Source organism: Bombus impatiens, unplaced genomic scaffold (assembly GCF_000188095.3).
Source record: "Bombus impatiens unplaced genomic scaffold, BIMP_2.2 scf_0089, whole genome shotgun sequence".
NCBI lineage: Eukaryota > Metazoa > Arthropoda > Insecta > Hymenoptera > Apidae > Bombus > Bombus impatiens.
Genome location: NT_176508.1, coordinates 2,209,257 through 2,231,628, shown reverse-complemented (window position 1 = coordinate 2,231,628; position 22,372 = coordinate 2,209,257). Strand labels below are relative to the sequence as shown.

The following is a 22,372-nucleotide window of genomic DNA, read 5'->3' as shown; positions in this document are numbered from 1 at the left end:
AATTCTTCTTCGATGTTCACTCTCCGGAATTTCAGGCACAAAAGAGCTCGCGCGCGACTTCCGTGTTCCTTATATACCTTGACAAGATGCCGGTTTGTTAATCAAACGGTAACGATATTTAAACATAGCAGGGAACGGTTTTTCCATTATAACAAAATCAAATTGAACGATTTCTTAATTTTTATCGTAAATTGGCATCTTTAAAGATTTAATACGATATCCATTTTTATCATTTTAATAGTTTCTGCAAACTAAGACTAAATTCACACTTCTTTAATACTAGTTTTCGACTATCAATTAGTTTGAACAAAAAGGGGAAAAAAGCCTAACGGCAATCGATGACGTTATTGTGAAATAAGTTAAGGTATTAAATAATCGGACAGATAAAATTCATATTAATCATTATATTATATTATCGATATTCGTTCATTTACTCGTGCTAATTAAAAAATGAAATGTTCTTTTTTCTTGAATATCACCTACATTACTGTTTGCGATATTCAAGATTCTTATTTAATGCTTTTTTAAAAGTCAGGTACCTTTTTAATTCTTCACAAGTTAAACGAGTAAATTTACCCGCTATAGTTGTAACATAAAATGGCTTTATTTCTTCAGTACCGCCTGCATCGCTGTAGGTGATACAGTTATTAATTATATAGCGAATAATGTGATCTAATAGGCTGTAATCACGGTTAGGTATTTCTTCGTTAAATCTGTCGATCTATTAGGCTATTAGCGAGAGACTTATTAATTCCTTGAAGAATGGTTTGATTCTTATATGTCGGAGATGAGAGGACACCGAAGACCTTCCCTCTGGAACTTCGGAGAATCCGTAGAATTGTAATTAAAGTTTACGACTGTAATTAAGCGATTTGCTATCATTGTACTTGTTTGCGATTTGTGATAATAAACTTGGGCTCGGGGCGACAGTCAGTCGCCGAACGTAGCCGCGGTCACGGGATGAACGCTTTGTCTAACAAAGGCATGGAGTAATTCTATAATTTCTATAGCTCTCCTTAAAAAGGAAATAGTTGTAGCACTCGACAGTAAACATGCCAACGGTCTCTGTCCCGTAGCTCGCCACATGCAGACCCTATTCTTCGAGTAAGATGATTGCCAAATGTCGATGCGTCTCCGCAGTATATGTTCAGCTAACCTGGGGGCCCGTTATAAATCTTAAGATTTAGCTAACTAAAGTCCTTCAAACAGACAAACAGTCTTTGTCCCAACTGCGAGAAGATAGAGGAGACCTATTTTTTCAACGAACGACGTCTCCCACTAGCAACTTTCTCTCGAGGGCGGCTAGCATCTTTTTCTAACCACCGATATAGAAATTGACCAATTGGCAGCAACGCCATGTTTGCGAAATGTTTGCGAAATGTTTGCACTTTTGTATCATTTAAGTTAGAACTATTACAAATAAATTATTTATTATCATAATTAAGTTTAATAGATACTTGCAATAAAAATTTATATTACCAATTTTTTTACTTATATTACGCAAATTTAAAAGATTAAATTAATGTACTAATATAGTTTGCCAAAACCCTGAGTATTTTAATTTTATAGATATATGTTGAAGGTAGATGATAAAAAAATAAGATATAACGATTAGGTAAATATCAAATTCTGATTTCCATTTCGGAAAATATATTTAGAATGTGTTTGTAATAGAAGTGTGAACGTTTTGCTTTAGTTACCCTTATTATTTGAAGTTGAAGAGTCTAATATGTTTCATGCGTATCATAAAAAGAAAAAATAAAATTTGAAATTGAAAGGAAATGTGTGACAAAATTAGTTTTAAACGATGTGTTCACATCTCTAAGTAGCTTCTTTGCTCTAAAAGATATGCAGAACTACAACTATGAAGTTCCTTTCTCATATCTCATATCATGTCTAAGTCATCTACAGAGATTTATATCCTCTATTAAATTTTTGATTAGAACAAAAAAGAAAAGGTCATTTTGTTAGAGAGATGAATTGACATAAAATAAAGTGTCTACAGCATCAAATAGCTCTTAGTTCTAAAATTAAGTAAAAGGATAATGAACTTTCGACCGTTCGCGAGGAAACGCGATCTCGAAGCGCGCCAACGGGAGTCGAAAATTCCCGTTACGATTTGAATAATCGACGCCACGAATCGTTCGTTCGATCCCTTATTTCGGTTAAGATGATAAGGGTGGTTGAATGAATATAACGCTGATATTAACAGGTTAATATATATTTTCAAAGATCCAATAATTTCAATGTGATACAATGTTACGTATGTGGTATGACAAACTACGAACGAGTACGACCTGAGACTCGTTTCGTGTTGGTAACTGTAATGATGTATCTTCTGTCGATTGACTGTCTTCGACTTGGCGATTCTGCTGACTTGACTTCTGAGCACGAGTGACTGATCTGTAGTTCAGAGGGTCTGTATAACAGTGCTTGGGCCTTGACGGTCAGACAATGGAGGACGTCGCACGGACCATTTCATGCGACGAAACAGATAAATATTCTGCAGTTTAAACTCTTAATTTATCAAAATAGAATTATAGCAACAATGTTAATATTCAAATAAATATGAATATAAACTGTAGCTTCATTTAAGTAACACACCCAGTATTATAAGTGGGCATGAGTTGCAAATATGAAACCTATATTCTAGCACATATTGTATAAATATAGATACAACTTGAATATAGTAGTAACTATTATGCCAGATGTGCATATATTTAATATATTGATTTATTATAGAATATCAAATGGTAATAAACTAACCTGGTGGTCCAAGTACGACATAGAAATCCAAGCCATAAATACCAATGTTGGGGTCATATTTAATTCCTAAGTCAATGTGTTCTTGAATACCAAAACCGAAGTTTCCAGTGCCAGAGAAATGTTCTTTTTTCAATTCATATTCCCGTACCTTTATAAAAGGAAAAGCAAAATTGAACACTTAAAAAGAAATTGAGTGTAAAACATTCTTATCAGTGATAGAATTACCTTCAATCCATGTTCAAGAATTTCCTCTGCTTTAACACCTCCTACCGTACGATATACTGCAATTTTTTCATTACGGCGATAAACGCACAGTGTACCTTGCTTTAGAAAAAACAGGTTGTTGTCCAGTTAATTGTTCCAACACCTACAAAAATTTAATGGAAATGAAAAATTTGTTCCATAATTTGAAAATCGTTATTTATATTAATCTATATTTAATTACGAAAAAGATTAATTTTTAAGAAACCAACTTTTATTATTAGAGATATAGAAACATATATATATGTGTGTTTCTACATCTCTAATATGTATATAGTACATATATATTTATATGTCAATAATTATGATGTAATAAAAGAACATGAAGAAGTTAAAACAATTTGAAATGAACAAAATACAAAAAACATCTATAATTGGTACCTTTGCAGCACGAATGATTCTATCACCAGATTCACCGACACAGATGTTTAAACAAAGTTTACGAATGCGTACTTCACGCATCACATTCTTGGATGAATCCTTTTGCTCTTTCCGCACTTCTTTTTGCTGTCACTTCTTTTACATCCTGTAAAAAAGTTTGTCAATACGCTTCATTTAATAAAAACTGCTTATTTTAAATACTGTATACAAAGATAAAAAATATTCGAAATATTGACTTGTTTTATAACAATAAATTATGATATCAAGATGTTTAATGTTATTCATATTAATTTCTTGAACTAGTATTATAAGCAACTATTCTATAAGTCTTATACTTTTTATTTCCTTTATCATTGCCTCGAATCCTCTTTCCATTTTCTCCATTTGTTCCATCATTACCTCCATTCCTCTCTCCCTGTTTGTTGTTTCTTTTTCTGACAAGCTGTATTTATCCAGTGTATTTTTAAAATCTGCCTTATCTCCCGCTTTACTCTTGGTCTTCCTCTGTTTGTCGCCATCTCTCGTTTCCCTACCTTACTTTGTTTGCCGCGCTTCGGACTTCCTAACCTCTTCTCTTCTAGTTCTTCTTATTTGTATCTCTCTCTCGTTCCTGTCTTCTTTTCGCTTTTCTTTCACTTTCTCCTCGTATGCTCACCCTTTATTTTCCCTTCTTCGTGTCACTTTGTGTTTCCTTCTCCTTTTCCCTTCACACTTTACTTTTTCCGCAGTGCTCTCTGTCGACGTGTTACCCTCGCCCCGAACCAACCCGAAAGGCTCCACACTCACCGCCATGATGAAGAGAAAAGAACGGAACTATGCGCATAAATCACGATGCATTCTGGTGAGTACTAGAAGAATGTGATTCTAAAGTAAAAAATTCCCAAAATAATAAAAGTAAATTTAAAGTAAAATTAAAACATGTTGTTTATCCACATACAATCCGATAATATAAAAAACAGAATTATTTAGAACATTTGTAATTAAAAGATATTTAAACGCTGTTATAGCTTCTATGTATAAATTATAATTGTGTGCATGTGCCATGTGATTATTATTTTTTACATAAAGTTGCAAATAATAGTAAATTTGAATAATTTAATGTTTTATAATTCCACGTTATATGTTGAAATATTTAATAATATAAAAGAAATAAAACATAAAAGTTACTTGAAAAAGAAAATTAGTTCCTAGGATTAATAATATTAATAATATTGCGTTAAAAATAATACATATTTCGCAATTAATGTTTGATTAAATAATATTGAGAAAGAAACAGTATATGTGTACATTTTACTTTATAATATATTTTTTTGATGATAATACAATTTCGCACTCCAGCCAATCAAGAGACAGCTAGGCGGGAATTTGGCAAGATAAAGTATCACTTTAGTGTTGGTAATCATGCTTGCTTTCATATCGATAGTATTTTCATAAATAGATCTTTAAATTTTTGTACATATATACAGGAATTATAAAAAAAATCCTTTAGATTTCTGATAGGTAAGATTTATGAGGAAATCATTAGATTTTTGATAGAATTAGGTTCCTGATAGGTAGGGTCTATATAAGAGCTTCCAATTTCGTTTAAATTAATCTAATTTTAAGTTAATTTCAGCCATTTCTTCAAAACCAGTGGAAAGAGATGCACAAGCGAGTAGTTCGTACGGGCAGGCACAATAATTCATATATATATATATATATATATATATATATATATATATAGATATATAGATATATAGATATATAGATATAGATATAGATATAGAAGTCGAAAATATAGAATAAAAATTTTTTTTTTATTCTTTTTTATTTTTTTTTAAATCTACAGTGAGATCCGTTATAACGAGACGTGATAAAGTGCACGCGTACCGAGCGAAAATTCAAAGTCGATTTTCTCGAAAACAAAGCCTGAAACGAAAAATTTTTATTCTATATTTTCGACTTCTTTTTTCGCGTAGAATCACCCCCTTTCCGCTTGTACCACCAGTTTCCAACCACCCTGTATATGCATGGAGAGTATTCGAGACTCTGGAGGTATGATGTCGTACAAACAGGTCGTACAAACAAATCCAAAAAGTCAACGTGGAAGACAAGATTTTTGTTCTGCTCATGCGTGATATGATACGAATGTCTCAGACAGAAACAGAGATACTTCACTTATCTCTGTCTATCTCGTAAGAACTTTGTTGTCATCCATGTTGATTTCTGACAACTCAATTTTTGAGCGAGTGTCGACACCGGTTTGTATGATTGCGTTTCATACAATACCTTTCTCTTCTCTCTCATTATTACATTCAGATCTTTATGTATACACACAGATAGAGCTTATGAAAACTTAGATTTTTACTAGGCAAGTTAAATTAGATTTTAGAGCGAAAATAACAACAGTAATAATAATATACTTTTATTAATACGCTATGATTTTGAAGTTACACTATTAAATATTTGAAAACTAAATTTAGTGAATAAGTATAATAAAAGTAAAATGTACGATTACATCGTCTGAAATGAAATATAATGAAACATAGTATATAATCTTCCGGCTGTAATCTTATTTTTACTGATGTCGTCCACAACATGCATACTAGACCGTTTAAGTTCATGTAGTGTTTTAGAGGCTTTTGTGTATTAAACAATTTTTCAAAATTCTTGAATACTTTTTCAGTTTCTAAAATATGATCCGATAGTTCTTATTTGCCACAGGTCAGCTTAATCTTTTTAACTAGATTGAAAAGAAAAGGAAAATATGAGAAAAATGAAAAATTGTTTAAAATTACTAGTTAAAAACGAACCAGTATGCAGATGGCAAGTTAAATATATTGAAATACTATATTACGTGAAATACTATATACACGTGTAATCTGTTTGTGATTCTGTTTGTGAGCGATGATGTTCAATTAGTTTGAACTAGCACAAGACGTCTGTGAAGGATTTTAAAACGATAGTGTATTCTATATGAGTATAAATAATTTATCAAAATTCTGTAAAATAATACATAAAATAAGTCTTATTCGTATATGTATAATTGAACAACGTGCAATTAACAATCATTTTTGTTCGGTTAACTTTTGTTAATTTTTGTTGTTATTTATATTATATTTTATATCTATATCTTATATTAATATATTAATCTAAACCCCACTCGCTTTCCTTCCACCAACCTCTAGCGAATCCGCAGCGTCGAAAGGTGTTCAGTTATCGGCGCGCCGTGATGCGAGCAACAACTGTTTCGCATTTCGAGTAACTCGCTAGCTCGTTTATCGATACGGTTAATAAATTTTTCGCAAATTCACAAAATCAATCTATAAACTGTTCTCATTTCAATTCGTTTCAAAGTAAACAAGTCGGAAGAATTTTTATTAATTAATTTTACTCGTGATTAAAAGACGTGTTTATTATTTCTCTTTTTACTTTTCATTTGTTTCTTCTTTTATTCCTCTTTTCTGAGAAATTGAACGACCGACTGGGAACTAATTGTGAAATCGTAGAATAGTGTTTGGGATTTCCTTACTGAAAGAGTTGCCTAGGACTCAATTTTCGTAAAAGGATTTATATGCGCGTTCGTGCACATTGACAAACGGATTGAACATCGGTGCGTTCCTGCGATTTCGTTAACCATTTGCTGCCTCTGGAGTCTCTACGAATTGTAACTGTGGGTATAATTCATTTTTAAAACGTACAAGCCGTTTGAAATAATTGTAAACTAGCGACATAGTAGTTAAAATTCTTATAAATCATATTCAATCACGCAATGCATAATCAATACAACGCATTGTATAACGATCAAGCTTCGATTGTTTCGATTTGTAGCCTATTTATTACGTAAAATTAAAAAACCATACAATCTCTAACACTGGCATTACATTAAATAGAAGTTGTAATTATTAAACATACACGAAGTGGACTTTGTTTCTTATAATTCCTATAATTTCGTTTCATAAATAAAATTTGTCTGTTTTTCAAGAACGTATCTCTTCTACAGTTCTTCAAGCATAAACATCCAAGTATGTCGTTGTTGTTGTTGTTGTTGTTGTTGTTGTTGTTATATCCTGAGGCAATTCTCGCGCGATCGTATGAACTACGCAAGTAATTGCGCTCGAGAGTGGCAGCTGTGTTTTGAAATACGAGCACTAGTTGGTTACCTCTCTCAATCATCCGATCGTTATAGGAAATAGCAATGCGTTGTGAAGATAGCCGATACCGATGGCACAAAAGCTTACCAAGTTGAACTGGGCGATATTCCGATAACAAACCGTGGTTTGAGGAAAATTTTCACGCGAATCAATACTGCTTATCGAGCTCGTTGTGTAAACGGTTCTAATCGCAAGTCACAGCTTTCCGAAGGGGAAATTCTAGTATACGCGAAAAAAAAGTGTTATTGTCCCATTGAGGCGTTCATGTTTTTTTAAATTGTTTTCACCTATCACGTAAAATTTCTCTTTTTGTCATGCATGCAGACAGTTTATAACAACATTCCAATTTGTCTCAGTCTATTTGTAATTTCGTAGCACACAGTACCTATATAAAACGGGGGTGAATATTTGGAAATTTTAATATTGGCGAGATAACAGGATACGATTCAGATATCGCACATTTTTATGAAATTCTTCGAGGTTTTCGGCGTGCCATTGCTATGTAATGAGATCAATAAAATGCTTTCTAAAGTCATTATTAGATTTTGAGAATTAATATTGAATTTCGGGTAAATAACTTCTGCGAATGGTGAAATATTAATTTATGATGATACAATTTAAATTATTTTATTGAAATAATTTGGGCAGATTAGAATTTTAATATTTTAATTGTTTGTAAATTTTTATCTTTTTTATTATTTCATTTGTTTAGAAAACAAACGTAAGCATCACTGCAAAGGAAAAATATTGCGTCATAAAATGAGATAATTCATGAAACACGTTGATCGCGATGACAGTATTACTAATTTCCTTATCGAAATTTAATACTTTTACTATGTAAAATAAATATATTACATTCGAAAGCAAAATAATATAAAATTCAAATAATAAAGATTGCCAGTAGTTTATATTATTTTATCTTGAATGCTCAGCAAAAGCTTTCACTATCGTGAAAGATAGAACGGCAATATGTAGAATATGTCGAAATGTCAACGAAGTTGCATAACAGATAATTTGCATATTGTATTTCCGCGGATTTTAATTTCTGATGTTTCTGGAGCAAATGTAAACTTCGCGAAGCCTAAAGATTCTGGAATTTATCATCGTGAAATTCCATAAAAAAGTAACTAACGACCATTTTTTCACAACTTCTTTTTCACAACTGCCATATTAACATCATTTTAGATTTGTTCACCGCTGCGAAACCTTTTCCCCTTTTTTTTCCTAGTTCAGGCCCTACAGATATTGGACAGATTTTCAACGAAATATTAAGTAAACCATTGCCATTCCACGGGAAATTTAATACGATTCTGAAGTTATTTCATGAATCTATTAAAGTCAAGATACTCGTTACTTCATTGTGCACTATGTTATTAATATAGAATTGTTTTAAAGCGAAATATTGTTATAAAGTGAAAATACTATGACAAAGACAAATCTCGATACGCATTTTGTGGAGAAACGGCATGTACAGAGAGGAAATAAAATTTGAAGAAGCTATGATAAATTAGTTTACGTTGCGAGTTTCCAACGCAATTATAAGTTTTTGAATATGGGTATATAAAAATCTAGTTTGACGTTATTTCTTTCTTTCTGTTTTGCTTCCTCTCTGTTTAATATAATATTTAATACGCATTACTTTGAAACACGACATCTTTTCATAAATCATCATTTTCACCGACAAAGTTATTAATCAGGAAATTTAGTTTGATCTTATTGCAACAACTCTGATTTTTCTCCTTTCTTTCCTTTCCTTATAAACTGAAGTTAGATTTTCCAATCACGTTAGATGAAATTTGAAATTACGTATCTCAGAATTAGAAATTTCTCGCGGGAAATATTTCTTGTGAAGATGAAATCATAAAATCAGTGTCCCTTCTGGCACACATACAATATTCTTCTCTCAACAGTGATTTGTCACCGACTCTAATCATTTGTCACAGTCTAGTCATTCTGATATAACGACAAAATATAAGGACGTAAATGGTTCGAAGGTACGCCGGTTTAACGTTTCAAGCGACGGAAGGAAAATCAGATTGTATTTGTTATCTCACGATATGTAAAGCTGTATAATATTAAACACAAAATATCTCAAATTGTATCGTACCGGTGTTAAATTTCTCAAACATTTTGGACACCTTTATCACATTTCGTATTTCTAATTTTACTTCTATATAAAATATAGATAGGTCTAATAGCTTTTTCTTTATTGTGGCAATAACATGTACGTTGAGTGAAAAACAAAGAAAATTCTTCAACATTGTGTCTTTTTATTGCATAAAATGAAAGATGGCTTTATGGAGCATTCGACTGTTCATACGATAAATTCCTTTATTTGCAACGTAGAATGTATCTGACTTTTTATTACGTTGTAATTAATGATTAATTAAGATGATTAATTAAGTGATTCGTGGTCATACATGTTTAGATAAAGAATAGGTATAATATTCGCATAAATATTATACAGGTTTTACATCAACAAATTTATGAATATTTCCGTGCTATTTATTTGAAAATAAATTCGGGAATAAGGAATTTCGTGAATTAACAAAATTCCGCCAATTTTATGAAATCTCTTTATGAGGAATAAAAATAGGGCGCTAATAAGTATTGATCTATGTGATTAATCAATCAAGTTATCGATAAATTCAGCAAAATTGAATTTGCACTCACTTTTATCTCGTCGTTCACAGAATTCGCAATTAGAAATTCCAATAATCCTCGTTAAAAAACATTATCGAATAACAGTCTCGTTATAAGTTGCTTCAACAGTTATTGCCATTTCTGTTAATGCCGCAACAAGGGCCGGTCTCTTCTATTTTATTGCTCCTTTTTTATGCTTTTAATTTACAAAAGTTAAATGCCAATGTAATTTCACTATAAAATCACTTTAACAACAGTTGTTAAATCGAAAGATTATAGAAATGTTTCGTATAAAAGCGTTCAAGTTTAAAATTATTACGTAATTATCTTTTACGCCAACTCTAGCAACGTTTTCACATTTTTTTCACCATCCATGGATGAGCAATGATCTGTGTAATTGATGTACGTCATGTACAGCGTGAGTTGCAGTTGACACCGGAAAAAACAAGCGGTATTGGTCGTATAAAAGAGAAAATGAAAAAAAATACATTTTATTTCTCTTCTTTTTCATGTCTATGAATCAAATCTTGTTTCCATTTTCAGGTGAATTTTCGTGGAAAGATCAAACGCATAATTACCACATGGAACGACGGACTATCGAGAAGAAACAATACCTACAAATTGATTTGCTCGATTTGTTAATACGATTGCGTGAAATGATTTAATTAAACCCGAACGATTGACGGGTAAATGTCAGATAATTTCGTGTCATTCAGATTTTATAGCCCGCCTGTTTCGAACTGTTTCATAACTGATTGCGGTTATTTGTTACATCAGTTATTATTTGCAACAAGAGCATTATTACTGCGAATTAACAACAATAAAATTTGTCTTTTGAAGTCGATATCAATTTTATGAAATTAATTAATTATTTAATTAATTTTACTTTTTAACTTTATTATTTAGATGTCAGAGAGTGAAGTATGAAAGAAACAGTGACGATCAAATTGACTGTAATAATGGCTTAGTTGTTATGTTCAATTCTTCTCACTTAAGTATTTCTCTTCTGGGCAAAGGACTTTTTCTCTGTAATTTAACCCTCATAATTACTGGCTATTTCGACCCTTTAACCATAAAATATTGGATGTTTAAGTATAAAATGAACTTATACTAGGTTCTCCATCAAAAAAGATCGCCTATTTTTATCAATCACTTGGAAAGCAACAAGCAGAAGTATTGCCGGAGTTACTTTTATTTCTTTTCATTTTTGGCAAAGTTCCGATATTTTATCAGAGAATAGAACGGTTTTGCTTGAATTCAATAAGAGTCGCTTGAGAATTTTCGACATCGAAAAAATCGGAATAGGTTCGACTTGATAGGAAATATCGAAGGGTAGAAAAATGAGCAGAATTAGTTAAAAAAAATTAATCAAATTCCTTACTATTGATTTATTCCTTAAGTCCGGCGAAGTTATATTTTAAATATTAGACAAATTTTGTCGAAGAAAAGATTATTTCACGGCATCAGCTTTCTTTATAAGATAGATACTTTTAGGGATTATTTTTTTTTTTTTTTTCTTAAAGATTACTCTCCTTTTGAATTTCAATTGCATTCTTACACGTGTGATATTTTAACCTTTGTCTGATTATAAAAATGTCATGTTTATTCTAAAAGACGAGCAAAGGATGCAGTTTATATTCCTACGTTGATTTTAACCGATAAAACTTTAACTTCAACCGATAATTTTAGAACGCTTAGCAGCATCCCGAAGTGTTCCTAAACATATTACGTTTTATTTAGCCAAGACCTCCTTTGGGAGCAGGTTGCCCTCTAGCCATCTCGAGTAGTTTATAATCGTCGCTAAGCATCCATATTTGTCATTTAGCATCGTTACATGAAACTAACGTAACCTATAATAAATATGAAGGAGTGTGTGAATTTTCCTGTAATTCTGGATTCGACTGCCGTATTTACATTTTCTACGTATGCATATGGCAAGAGTACGGTTTGTCCTGTTTACATTTACAGATTATAAATACGAGAATCGAGTTATTTGACATTAACTATGCCAACTCAAAAAAAAGATCATTTTTAAAGCTTTAAATTAACAGTTTTTTTTTTATTTAAGTTGAAAAATAATCAGTTTCTTATAGAATTTGTTGTTTCTTGAAAAATCGAAGTACTTGCGAGACACATTGTATAATAGTTCGCTCCATTTTTCATGCAATTCGAAATTCACCATTGCTTATACATGAATAAGGCTTTGCATCAAATATTATGAAAATGAGAGAATTATCGAAAAAGCTAAGTGAAATGAACAATTGGCGGTGAATTTAATGGGCTTCCATTCCTGGTACACGGAGTTCGCGTTAATGGCACGGCGTTGGTAAAAATTCATTGTCGTTATCCAGAATTGCATGGTCTCGATCGTATCAATTTTCCATAAAAAGCACAATTTCGCCTCTCTTTCTATTGCTATTATACGCTGTGGCAAATTAATTTTGAAATTGCAGTAACATTTAATTATTTCCTTAAAAATTGTTACGTGTATAATACCGTATAAATGCAAAATGCGAGAAGAAATCAACGTTCATGTAAAAGTAGTTTGAAGCGCACGTTACGAATAATTAAAATTTAAGAGAACGTTTTATTTCACTTGGGTGGCATAAAGCACACGTGCAATGCCGACTTTAGCTCGTATCTCTAGTCGTGACTCGAATTAGCTGGCAGGTATCGCCTAGAGATTATGTGAGATTATGTGATGCAAAGTAAAACATTAAAGACATGCACGGATAAGGCAAGTTCTAAAACAACGTTTCCTGGCATTTGCAAGCTGCAAAAGGGAGTTCTTACGAGGCAAGTCGCGTTGAATGAAAGTTTCATCGAATACGTTCAGGTTCAGCGTTTAACGATTCGTTTGTTCCATTTGAACGCAGTAATACTGTAAAGCAGAACAAAGGTTATGTAAAATATGATTTTTTCGCGAGAGAAAACGAATCTACATATTGTCAAATTCAATTAAGTAAAATACGATTCGATTTAAATTGAAAACGGACGAATCTGAACGTCTTCTGCGAACCTGTTTGTGATACAATTGAAACAAAAAAAGGTTAAAGAAGTTCGTTTATAAGAGAAATCCGGCAGTTTAGCTTTTTTCGAAATTATCAGTAGAAAGAATAATTGGGACGATCACGGGATCAAGTGCAGAGGTGGAAACATTAATAACTCGAGTACTTTTACAACAGTTGATACATATATTGGAAGTCAATCGTTGCGATAGATACGTACTTACACGTAGACATATTTTAGTGTGGGATTGAATTTCGTCGTAACCGTTGTTGAGCTCGAGAACATCGGTCAATCTTACGAACCACGGCACTTTGGCAAACGATACGGTTGTTCTTCGGAGACAATATGTTGTCAACGTCGTCTAAAATTCTTTAAATAGACATTGCTCGAGGAGCAATATGATACATGTAACTGTCGAGAAAATTATAAGCTAGTGGAATAGCTAGATTAATATGTTTAACCAACAAGTAGATGTTCAGAATCATCTTTGTGGGAATTAAGATATTATCACCGGCATTATTAACATCGAGGATCGATAAGGCTTAAATGTCTGACAGTTTCCTGGCCCATTCCCTTTCATTCTTCTTACTTTTTCAGTCACCGATCTTGCGAGTATCAGCGATGAGTGTTGGGCAAAATTTTATTTACGTATTAAATAATAAATAACAAATTAAAATAATATTTCAGCTGCGAATAAGAATTTAATTTCTTGTTTAAATAAAAATCATTTAAACTGCTAAAAATAACTTATTTATTATTTCTTACTCGGAAATGAAATTTTATTTTTTATTTGGTTTTGTCTTATCTATTTTACTTTGTACACTGAAAAAATCGCGAAATTAATATAGTCATTTTTTATTTTATTTTATTTTAATTTAGTTATTTTGATTTTAATATTACTTGCTTTTCGAACAAGTTGTCCGGAAGTTTATTTGATTTTGGATGTATTCATCATAGCTAACAAACATTATTAAAAATTGCACATTTTTCTTTAGATACTTCGTTCGTCAGAACATGTATTCAGCTTAACCATAGTTTAAATATTAACGCTATAAACCGCATAAGTGCGTGAGCACCTTGTGGAAGTGGAGTCATTTTATTCTTCTTTATTCTAATTTATTATTAAATATACAACGACAATAACTCAAAATGTAATTGATACGAGGTTGAAACGTGATAGTTTAGAGTTCGGACGTTTGATTTTTCTTAGCTTTCTTAATAACGTCGTGTTACGAGTGTGCGTTCGACTTCTATTACTAAACATTTGGCAGATTGTCGTGTTGTTGCAAACTTGCAAATTTCGCCCAACGACAGATATTGTAGTCTAGAAATCGACAGTAACTACTGTCAACAACATCAAGTATAGCGATTTACGATGTCTATTGGAATTTATGATGTTATTAATGGAATTTGTACTATTGTTGACAAAGTTGTAGGCAATGTTTCTCTAAAATTTGATGTGGGGGAGATTTTGAGAGTTTAATATTGGGAAAGCTCGACTAATGCAATTAACAAGCAAAATATATTTTAGTCGTTTTATTTTCCATGAAATGTAAATAAGTCGTATTTTCCTTAGCCGAAGCTCGAGCTGTTAAACTAAAAAAAAAAAAAAATAATAATAAATTTTATTAACATCTAGTCTGTACGTAATTACATATTTATTACATTAAGAGAAAGGAAGATCGTGCTTCGAACTACAATGCGCGTTATTTTTTTGCATTGACATTTCGATACAACAGATAATTATATTTAGAATAATACAAAATAAAACGGCTTATTGAAGAACTATTACGGAAATTTGTTGTACCACGTTGAACGAATAGTTTTGAACCGAAGTAAAAAGAATAACGATGCTTGAAACTGTCCTCTCATTTCCGAAGTACATAATTCTTGTTCGGGAAGTTCCATCCGCTCTGCACACTTTCTTGTTCTTTGTCGGCGAGAGATACGTAGTTGGGAAGGCACTTCAATTTCTTGAAACTTTCCCAAGAGTAAAGTATACGATGTATTCTATTCGTTCTCAGTTCTTGTGGTAATCCTTCTGAAATAGTACTTAATCCCACTGTGCAGTTGCTCGCATAACTTGCAACTTTATGCAAGAACCTCCCTGTGGCTTTTGTTATTTACAATGATGAAATCGCCATAAATGCCATTTTCAGAATCCCGCCTTGAATGAATTAATCATTTAGAAGACATGTTGTTAAATAATTATATTTCCAACATATGTATCCACAATTACAATAAGTAAATAGTTACTTTGCTATATCTTTTTATTTAAAATAGGATATTCTTAATGTTAATTGATATAACTATTTATGAGTTTCATTACAGCCTTCGTTTCATATTAGAACAAAGGCATGAAAACAATTCTAAGAAATATTAAAATTAAGAAATTTTGCGATTAAAAGTATTTTTTTCTTAATATTCAATCCAGTCGTTTCATCATTTTCAAAGATTCGTTATATATCTTAGTTTATAAATCCACTCATTAATTACCCTTCATATCAAAGATCTTATTTACTCGTTGGAATATTGCGATTAAACATACATCAACGTTCATGATTAAGTCGCAAGTTTCCGTTTTTCTTTAATTGGCGAATTTTATCGACTGATATAAAGGCATAAACTATCATACAGGAACGTCTTTCTTATTTCACTGTACAAACAAATGTATTTTAATAACTCGTTATCGCAGTTTCTTTTTACAATCAAGTCGATTAAGCGACACAAAAGAAAAACCGATAAACTCGATTAAAGGACCGTTGTGCTATTTCCGGGCCAGAGTGGATGAACTATCCGAAAATAGAATGTTGTAAAAGCTTTTATAATTTTGTAATACTCTGACTAAATCTTCCATTGTCTCGTCCAATTAATATCTGGGAAAAATTTGTCGTTCCAATTTTAAAACGGAAAAATATAAAATCGAAAGTCTGATAAAAAATATGTGCAAGCGTCACGTTTATGTCAAAAGAATCATAGAATTTTATACTTTTTTCGCATTTTTAATATACATATCCGTGTTAAAAAGATTCCACCTCGTGGAAGTAGACAATTGAGTATGCAAACAATTTTTTAACGCAAATATTAAAGTACAGCTGTTAAAGGTAAATGCACAGCAATGGATTTTTTGTTAGATTTTCTACACTTGTTAGATTTTTTACATGACTCGGAAAATATTTTCATAAAACGCTGCAGAACATTTGTAGGAGAAGATATGTAGTTCGTACATTCTAAACCGATTACATGCAACACTTCCATAAGTTCACGATATCTCGATTTATATTGAGAATGCCAAATGCAGTCGAAGCAACTCTGAACGTTAATCGGTGTGCGACAGTCGCGTCCAAATTCTCTACGAACGATATGCAAATCAAAGATGCAAAAACCACACATAAACGTTATTCTTAATATTCTTCGGGATTATCCCAAAATCTGTGTCCTTTAGATTCCTATCCGAATTTATTAGCTTATTACAAATCCTACGGTTGGTTTTCGTGTATAATTAGATCTGATCCTTCTATAGTACCTCTAATTATGTGTTATACTTTAACGTCATTTGCAGGGCAAACTCTAAGCCACGTGTTAGCTCAAAAGCTGTTCCTTACAGAACTATTAATCTATCATGCTTGTCGTAAACAATGCAAATAGAAATTGTCGATTCCATCCTCGTCCTTGCCTAGACCATCCATTAATTTTTCGTAACTTCGATCGAGTCGAGGAGGCTGTTTACAGGAGCAGGACTATTTACGCAGCCTCCCTCATTGGTATTCAATGATCACAGTCGTAGAAGCTGTCGCCCACACGTTATCCATCCACTATTGTTGTGATACTCCTTTCTTTCAAATCGGTAAAAATATATCTGGCAAAAGAAACTTTCTTATTAGCAAAAATTCATTTTATTTCTTCTACGTATACGACAAGCTGGAAATCATTGCGGCGTAAATTAAAATTTTGAGAAAATTTATTTATTTAATCACGTAGTACCGTAGTACCGTAGTACCTTTTCATGATGTGATGAAATATAAGGAATTGTTTATAACGATAAGTACAGAATACAATTTTATAAAAGATAAACGTAAAAATGGAACGATTTAAATCACTATGATTCTCAGTCAGCCATGTAACATATAGATATTTATATATATTTTCTATAACGGGATCTAAAATTTACAATTAATTAGTTCGTTACACGAGCATGAAACGAATTGGCAGTTCGGTTGAATATCGCATTTGGTCGAATCGTCGTCTCGTTTTTGCCCCTTGTAACTAAGTTACACTTGAGAGACAAAGGAAAGGGAGAAATTTCACGTATACCGCGGGTGATTTCAAATTGGATCGAAGTTCATTCACCTGGTTCTTGTAATTAAACTGTTAACGACAGTAACTTATGGATTAATGAAAATGATTATAGCAAATTTGAATCACATTAACAGGTATCGATGCGACGAATATCGATTAGAGTGACGGATTTAGACTGCAAATTCCCAAATGCCAAGAAGTTAGCGAATTAACTTAACGGGTTGATTGGTTTAATCAGCTACTGATAGACTGATACGCCTCTGATCGATATCTTATTCCACGAAACCACTTGTAGGTTTATTCGATGAATTAGATGACAGAAATAAGCTAAAATGATGTCCGATGTATCCTGTTATAGCAATTGTTTGTATTGATTTCTGTATATTCTCAAGCGGCCGAGCGATTTTGCGGTTTAATGTCCATCTATGCTATATGTAAAATATGTAATTTATTAAATATAATTAATAGCAATCTATTAATTAAATTAACGAAGTTTATTTGGTTTTGATTGAATTAGGAAAGGCATGGCTTTGAGAATTTTCAATATCGAAGAAAAATCTGGAAAACGATTTTGTCTTCAACTATTATGAACGATTTTTGTTACAAGTCATTCGAATCGGTTCAGAAATTTCTAATATTTTTTTTTTGAAGATAATTTATGGCATGTTATTGATTAAATTCACTAAGTATTGCAGGATTTTGATTGAAGTAGAGAGAACATGGCCTTGAGGATTAATTTCTTAATTTTAATTGAGAAAAGAGGTAGGAAAATTGTTTCATCCTTAACTATTTCAAATAAATTTTTGGGATAAGTCATTGAATTTGTTTTAAGAATTTCCAACATACTCTTTGATGTGTGTACGATAAATAATCAATACATTCTAATTAACGTCTAGCATATTCGGTATACTTACTCTCAATAGTAGATGTTTGTATTATAACTTGCGAATTGATAGCAGACTATCGATCGAGGTATTTACAGATTTAATTGGTTTCAAGGAAACCAGCGTACTGATTTTATTAACGTTACCAACAACGTAATTCGATATTTAAACACTTATCAATGTATAAATATGTGTTTCCAACGAAATAGTTAATTTTCAAAGTAGTGTAATTACCTGTGCAATTAAAATTCGTGTTAATAGTTTGAGAGCAAGTGGAAATTCCGTCTATTAGTAATTAATTCAAACTTAGATCCGATGAGAATACACATAATTCGTGGAAAGAAAGGCTCTTAAAGTATTTCTTTCAATGAAACATGCTTTGAATAAAATGAAAAAAATGTCGATTTCGTCCCTTGACTTTTACGTAGTATCTGTTATACATCATATATTTTTTCGTTTCATATTCTTACGCTCGTATTTTTTCCTGCGACCATTTCTCATCATGTTCCATGAGAGAAACGTCTTGTTATTTCATCTTTCTAAACTTATTAAAGCTAAATAGCTAGAAAATTCTCTTTTCAGATAATTGAACTGTATATGGATTTAATTATAAAAGTATTACAATTTCAGTGAAATTTAGTATACCTTTGTCGAGCACTTTTAATTTGTTTAACATTTCATATTTGAGACAGAATTAGAAGCCGATGAATGTAAAATAGAAGAATTTTTATTCGCATCATAGTGAACATCGTGTTTGATCACTTTCTATGTATCTGTTTTTTGGGGGTTGTTCGTATTCGGCGCGCATCCAGTTTGTTCTCTATCGGGAAACTGATTACACAACGCGTTAATTACAGAGTGATAACAGTGAACGAACTTTCGATGTATTCGACTGAAACGTACCCGAGACACATCGATGCTTGATTACCTGTCTTTGTGTTTGTAGACGGCTGATAGTTCGTTTCGTAAGTTCATCTGCCGAATACCGTAATTGCATTAATTATATCTCGCGAACACCTCACTGATAACGCGTCGCTCGTTAAGAGTAAAATATTGTAATACGTTTGATACAATAGCTGTACATACAATAAAAGCGAAGACTCTAATTAGGACAAACTTAGACATCTGAGTCTTGAGACATCACTGTCTCGTATTCGCTTTCATTACGTCATTTGCTTAGAGAATGGTTTCTAGGAAAAAGGACGATAAAGAGGAGGAAAGAAAAGGAGTTCCAAAGGATAAGAAAAGAGAATAAAGGAGAGAAAGAGAGTTGATGACAAGACGAGTATGAAGAATGGGAACGTAAAAATGAAGAAGAGAAAGGATAATAGGCAAGGAGAGAGGATAATGAAAATATGGAAAAGTTAAAAAATAATAGAACAAGGAAATTGATATCTTTGAAAATAATAAAGATGTAACAGAAGATAGTAGATAAAGTTGAAATCTATAAAAAGTCTATGTCAAATGTCAACTGAAATCTGTAATTTCATCTGCAGATCAATTAGCGTCGTGTTTTACTCACAAATTTCTAATTTTCGTAGTTCGTGTTTCTTCTTATTCGATTACAGTCGTCGGCTTTCAACCCCTCGCCACGGTTCGTTTTCTGGGAATCAAACTCGGTTATTCGGAATTGAAACGTGTCCTCCATTCTTTTGCCTCTTTTTCGTGTAACGAGGCGGCACATGTTCACCCTGAAAAGTCCTTGTTAAACGACAACACAGAAATACCGATTTGATTGATTGCTCGGCTTGATTAATTGATTACAAAATCGATCAACTCTGGCTAGAACAACAAACAAAAGTTATTTGCCGCGTTATCGCGTAGTATTTCGTCAGATGACTTACTTTATCAAGATATAAAAATTCGGCATAACGGAATCGTTAAATGCGCGAATTATATTGGACACAAAAGATGATTTTCTAGTTTTTTTTTTTTTATGCTTTCCTTAAAAGAAATATCTGCTGTATCGCGTACTAGGGTTAGATGTTCGCCTACATTTTCAGTTTTTGAAATAAAGTGAAAAATGTAAGCAACAAATGGTGCGTCTTAGGTGTCCTTTTCACTTTCATCGTTCTTCAAACATATTTAAATGTTTAGAATGCAATAACAATACATATCATTTTATTCGGGGCAGTATATTGTATCGATAGCTGTTACTGTACTGTACACAAAACATCCGCAAAGTTGAGAACTTGCAATTTCTTTTTCAGAATTGATTTTTTCGGAAATTGTTGGTTCTAGGGAAAAAATGTTTCGCAAATTTGTGTTTGATTCACAAAAGTCTACAAAAATTGTCTATCGGAGATTGCACAATCAGATACGTTGTGAACAGTGTAATTATTCATCGAGTCAATTCAGTTTAAGGATTCTGGTTCTGGTTTCAAGGGTTGAAATGGATTTTTACATTTCTCTGCATATATCGAACGAGTGAAAAATATCTGGCAAAGAATATTTGAATAATAAAAAGAAAATTTGAAAAAAGGTAAAAATGAACAAGGATAATTAAATTATAGTTTCCGTTACAAATAAAATTAAAGTACGCAAGTTCGAGGATGCATGTGACGAGATCAATTGCACGTCATGATTAGATCAAAAATCAAATTAGTCTCGTAGTTTGTCGTCGCTTATCATTGTTTGTCGCGGTTTTGATGGGACAGATAGCCTGGAATTTCGGCGAGGAGAGACAGCTGAGGTGATTGATATATTGCTAAATCGATTAATGCACTTGGGCAGACGGCGTGTTAGCCCAGGTTTATCCTTCACGAAGTTCCAAGAGAAACGGCTAAGTGGATAGGTACATACTCAATGTAGCTATCGGCTCAACACTTATGATGGAGATAAACTCCACGTTCTGAAACACCATTAATCCGAGGAAGAGAATGATCTGGCATCTCGCGAATGAGCCGTGGTATTTCGAAGACATTCTGTATGAAGCGTACACCATGACACACGGAATATCAGTATTCCACCTTTTGCAATTCTAATTTGAAAATTTCCTTATATCATTTTTATGTTGTATACATTATAGTCAGGAAGAAGTTAATGCGCTCAACAAGAAATTAATGTCTGCTAACGTAATGCGCCGTGAAAGCATCAGAGAACATTTTATCGATTTTTAAACAATTTCCTAGAAATCCTTAACAGGATGAAAAAGGTTAAAGTTCGAATATCACCGATGAAATCTTCGAATTCCATTTACGAAGCTTTAAGCGGATAGATGAATCTTGAAGAAGAATTCCGCTTTTATTATTCTATCATACGTTTATTATAATGTCAAAACGAAACAAATTTTAATTAAGGAACGAAGACACTATTCGTAATACCAATAGTTAAGACAATAATAAAAAGATTCTAATTTGATTTTAACGCTATCCTTCGTACTCGTTGACGCTACAATCGTGCGACATTTACCAATAGATTCTCCTGTTCACGCAGGAGTTGCGTTTTTAAGATGTCCTTAAAACGTTCCATTTCCTTCGGATTCTTCATTGTACAACGTATGAAAAGGGTTTGAAAGTCGAAGGAGTTTTCTTGAACATCATTGCACAGTCGCCCAAAAATTTACTACTTTATTTGCTGCGATAGATTCTTTTTCTCTACAAAGCTCAGTCTATCGAAAATTTAGAAATACGTATCGTTTCTAGTTATTCTAATTTTGTCGAATCCGATATCTTCGATACCGGCGAAAGACCGGGAATTTACTTGTTTCGTTGGTCGTCCGAAAGTTTCGTCCTTAGTTTGGTATACGTGTATAGGTATTCCACGAGGGATGGATTTCGGAATGGATGGTCTTACTTGTAAAAGAATCGTTCTCTTTTCGTCGTAGTAAGAAACTTTTCGACTTTACGGATTCATCACGGTGCAGGATTAAAGCGGGATTAAAAAAATATTCAGCGTAGACAGTTTGTATAACGTAAGAAATTATGTTGACGACGAATGAAGAAATATTTAGCATATTTAAAATTGATAATTTAAACTCTAACGTAGTCGAAATGA

General features: G+C 32.3%; 2 protein-coding genes across 2 annotated transcripts in view; one reads left to right on the top strand and one right to left on the bottom strand.

Moving 5' to 3' along the window:
* Window positions 1–2,625: 2,625 nt before the first annotated feature.
* LOC100745600 (60S ribosomal protein L11) lies at window positions 2,626–4,184 on the bottom strand. The gene is given in 4 exon segments (XM_033324943.1): window positions 2,626–2,914; window positions 2,992–3,073; window positions 3,075–3,133; window positions 3,409–4,184. Coding segments are annotated over 4 exon segments (375 nt in total). The 5' UTR covers window positions 3,490–4,184; the 3' UTR covers window positions 2,626–2,761.
* A 2,420-nt stretch (window positions 4,185–6,604) lies between these two features.
* The window catches only part of LOC100743294 (synaptotagmin-6), a 99,479-nt gene continuing 83,711 nt past the window's right edge, over window positions 6,605–22,372 (top strand). The window contains exon 1 of the mRNA XM_003485868.4: window positions 6,605–7,060. The gene's annotated coding sequence lies outside the window, so the exon portion shown is untranslated. The remainder of the gene's footprint in view (window positions 7,061–22,372) is intronic.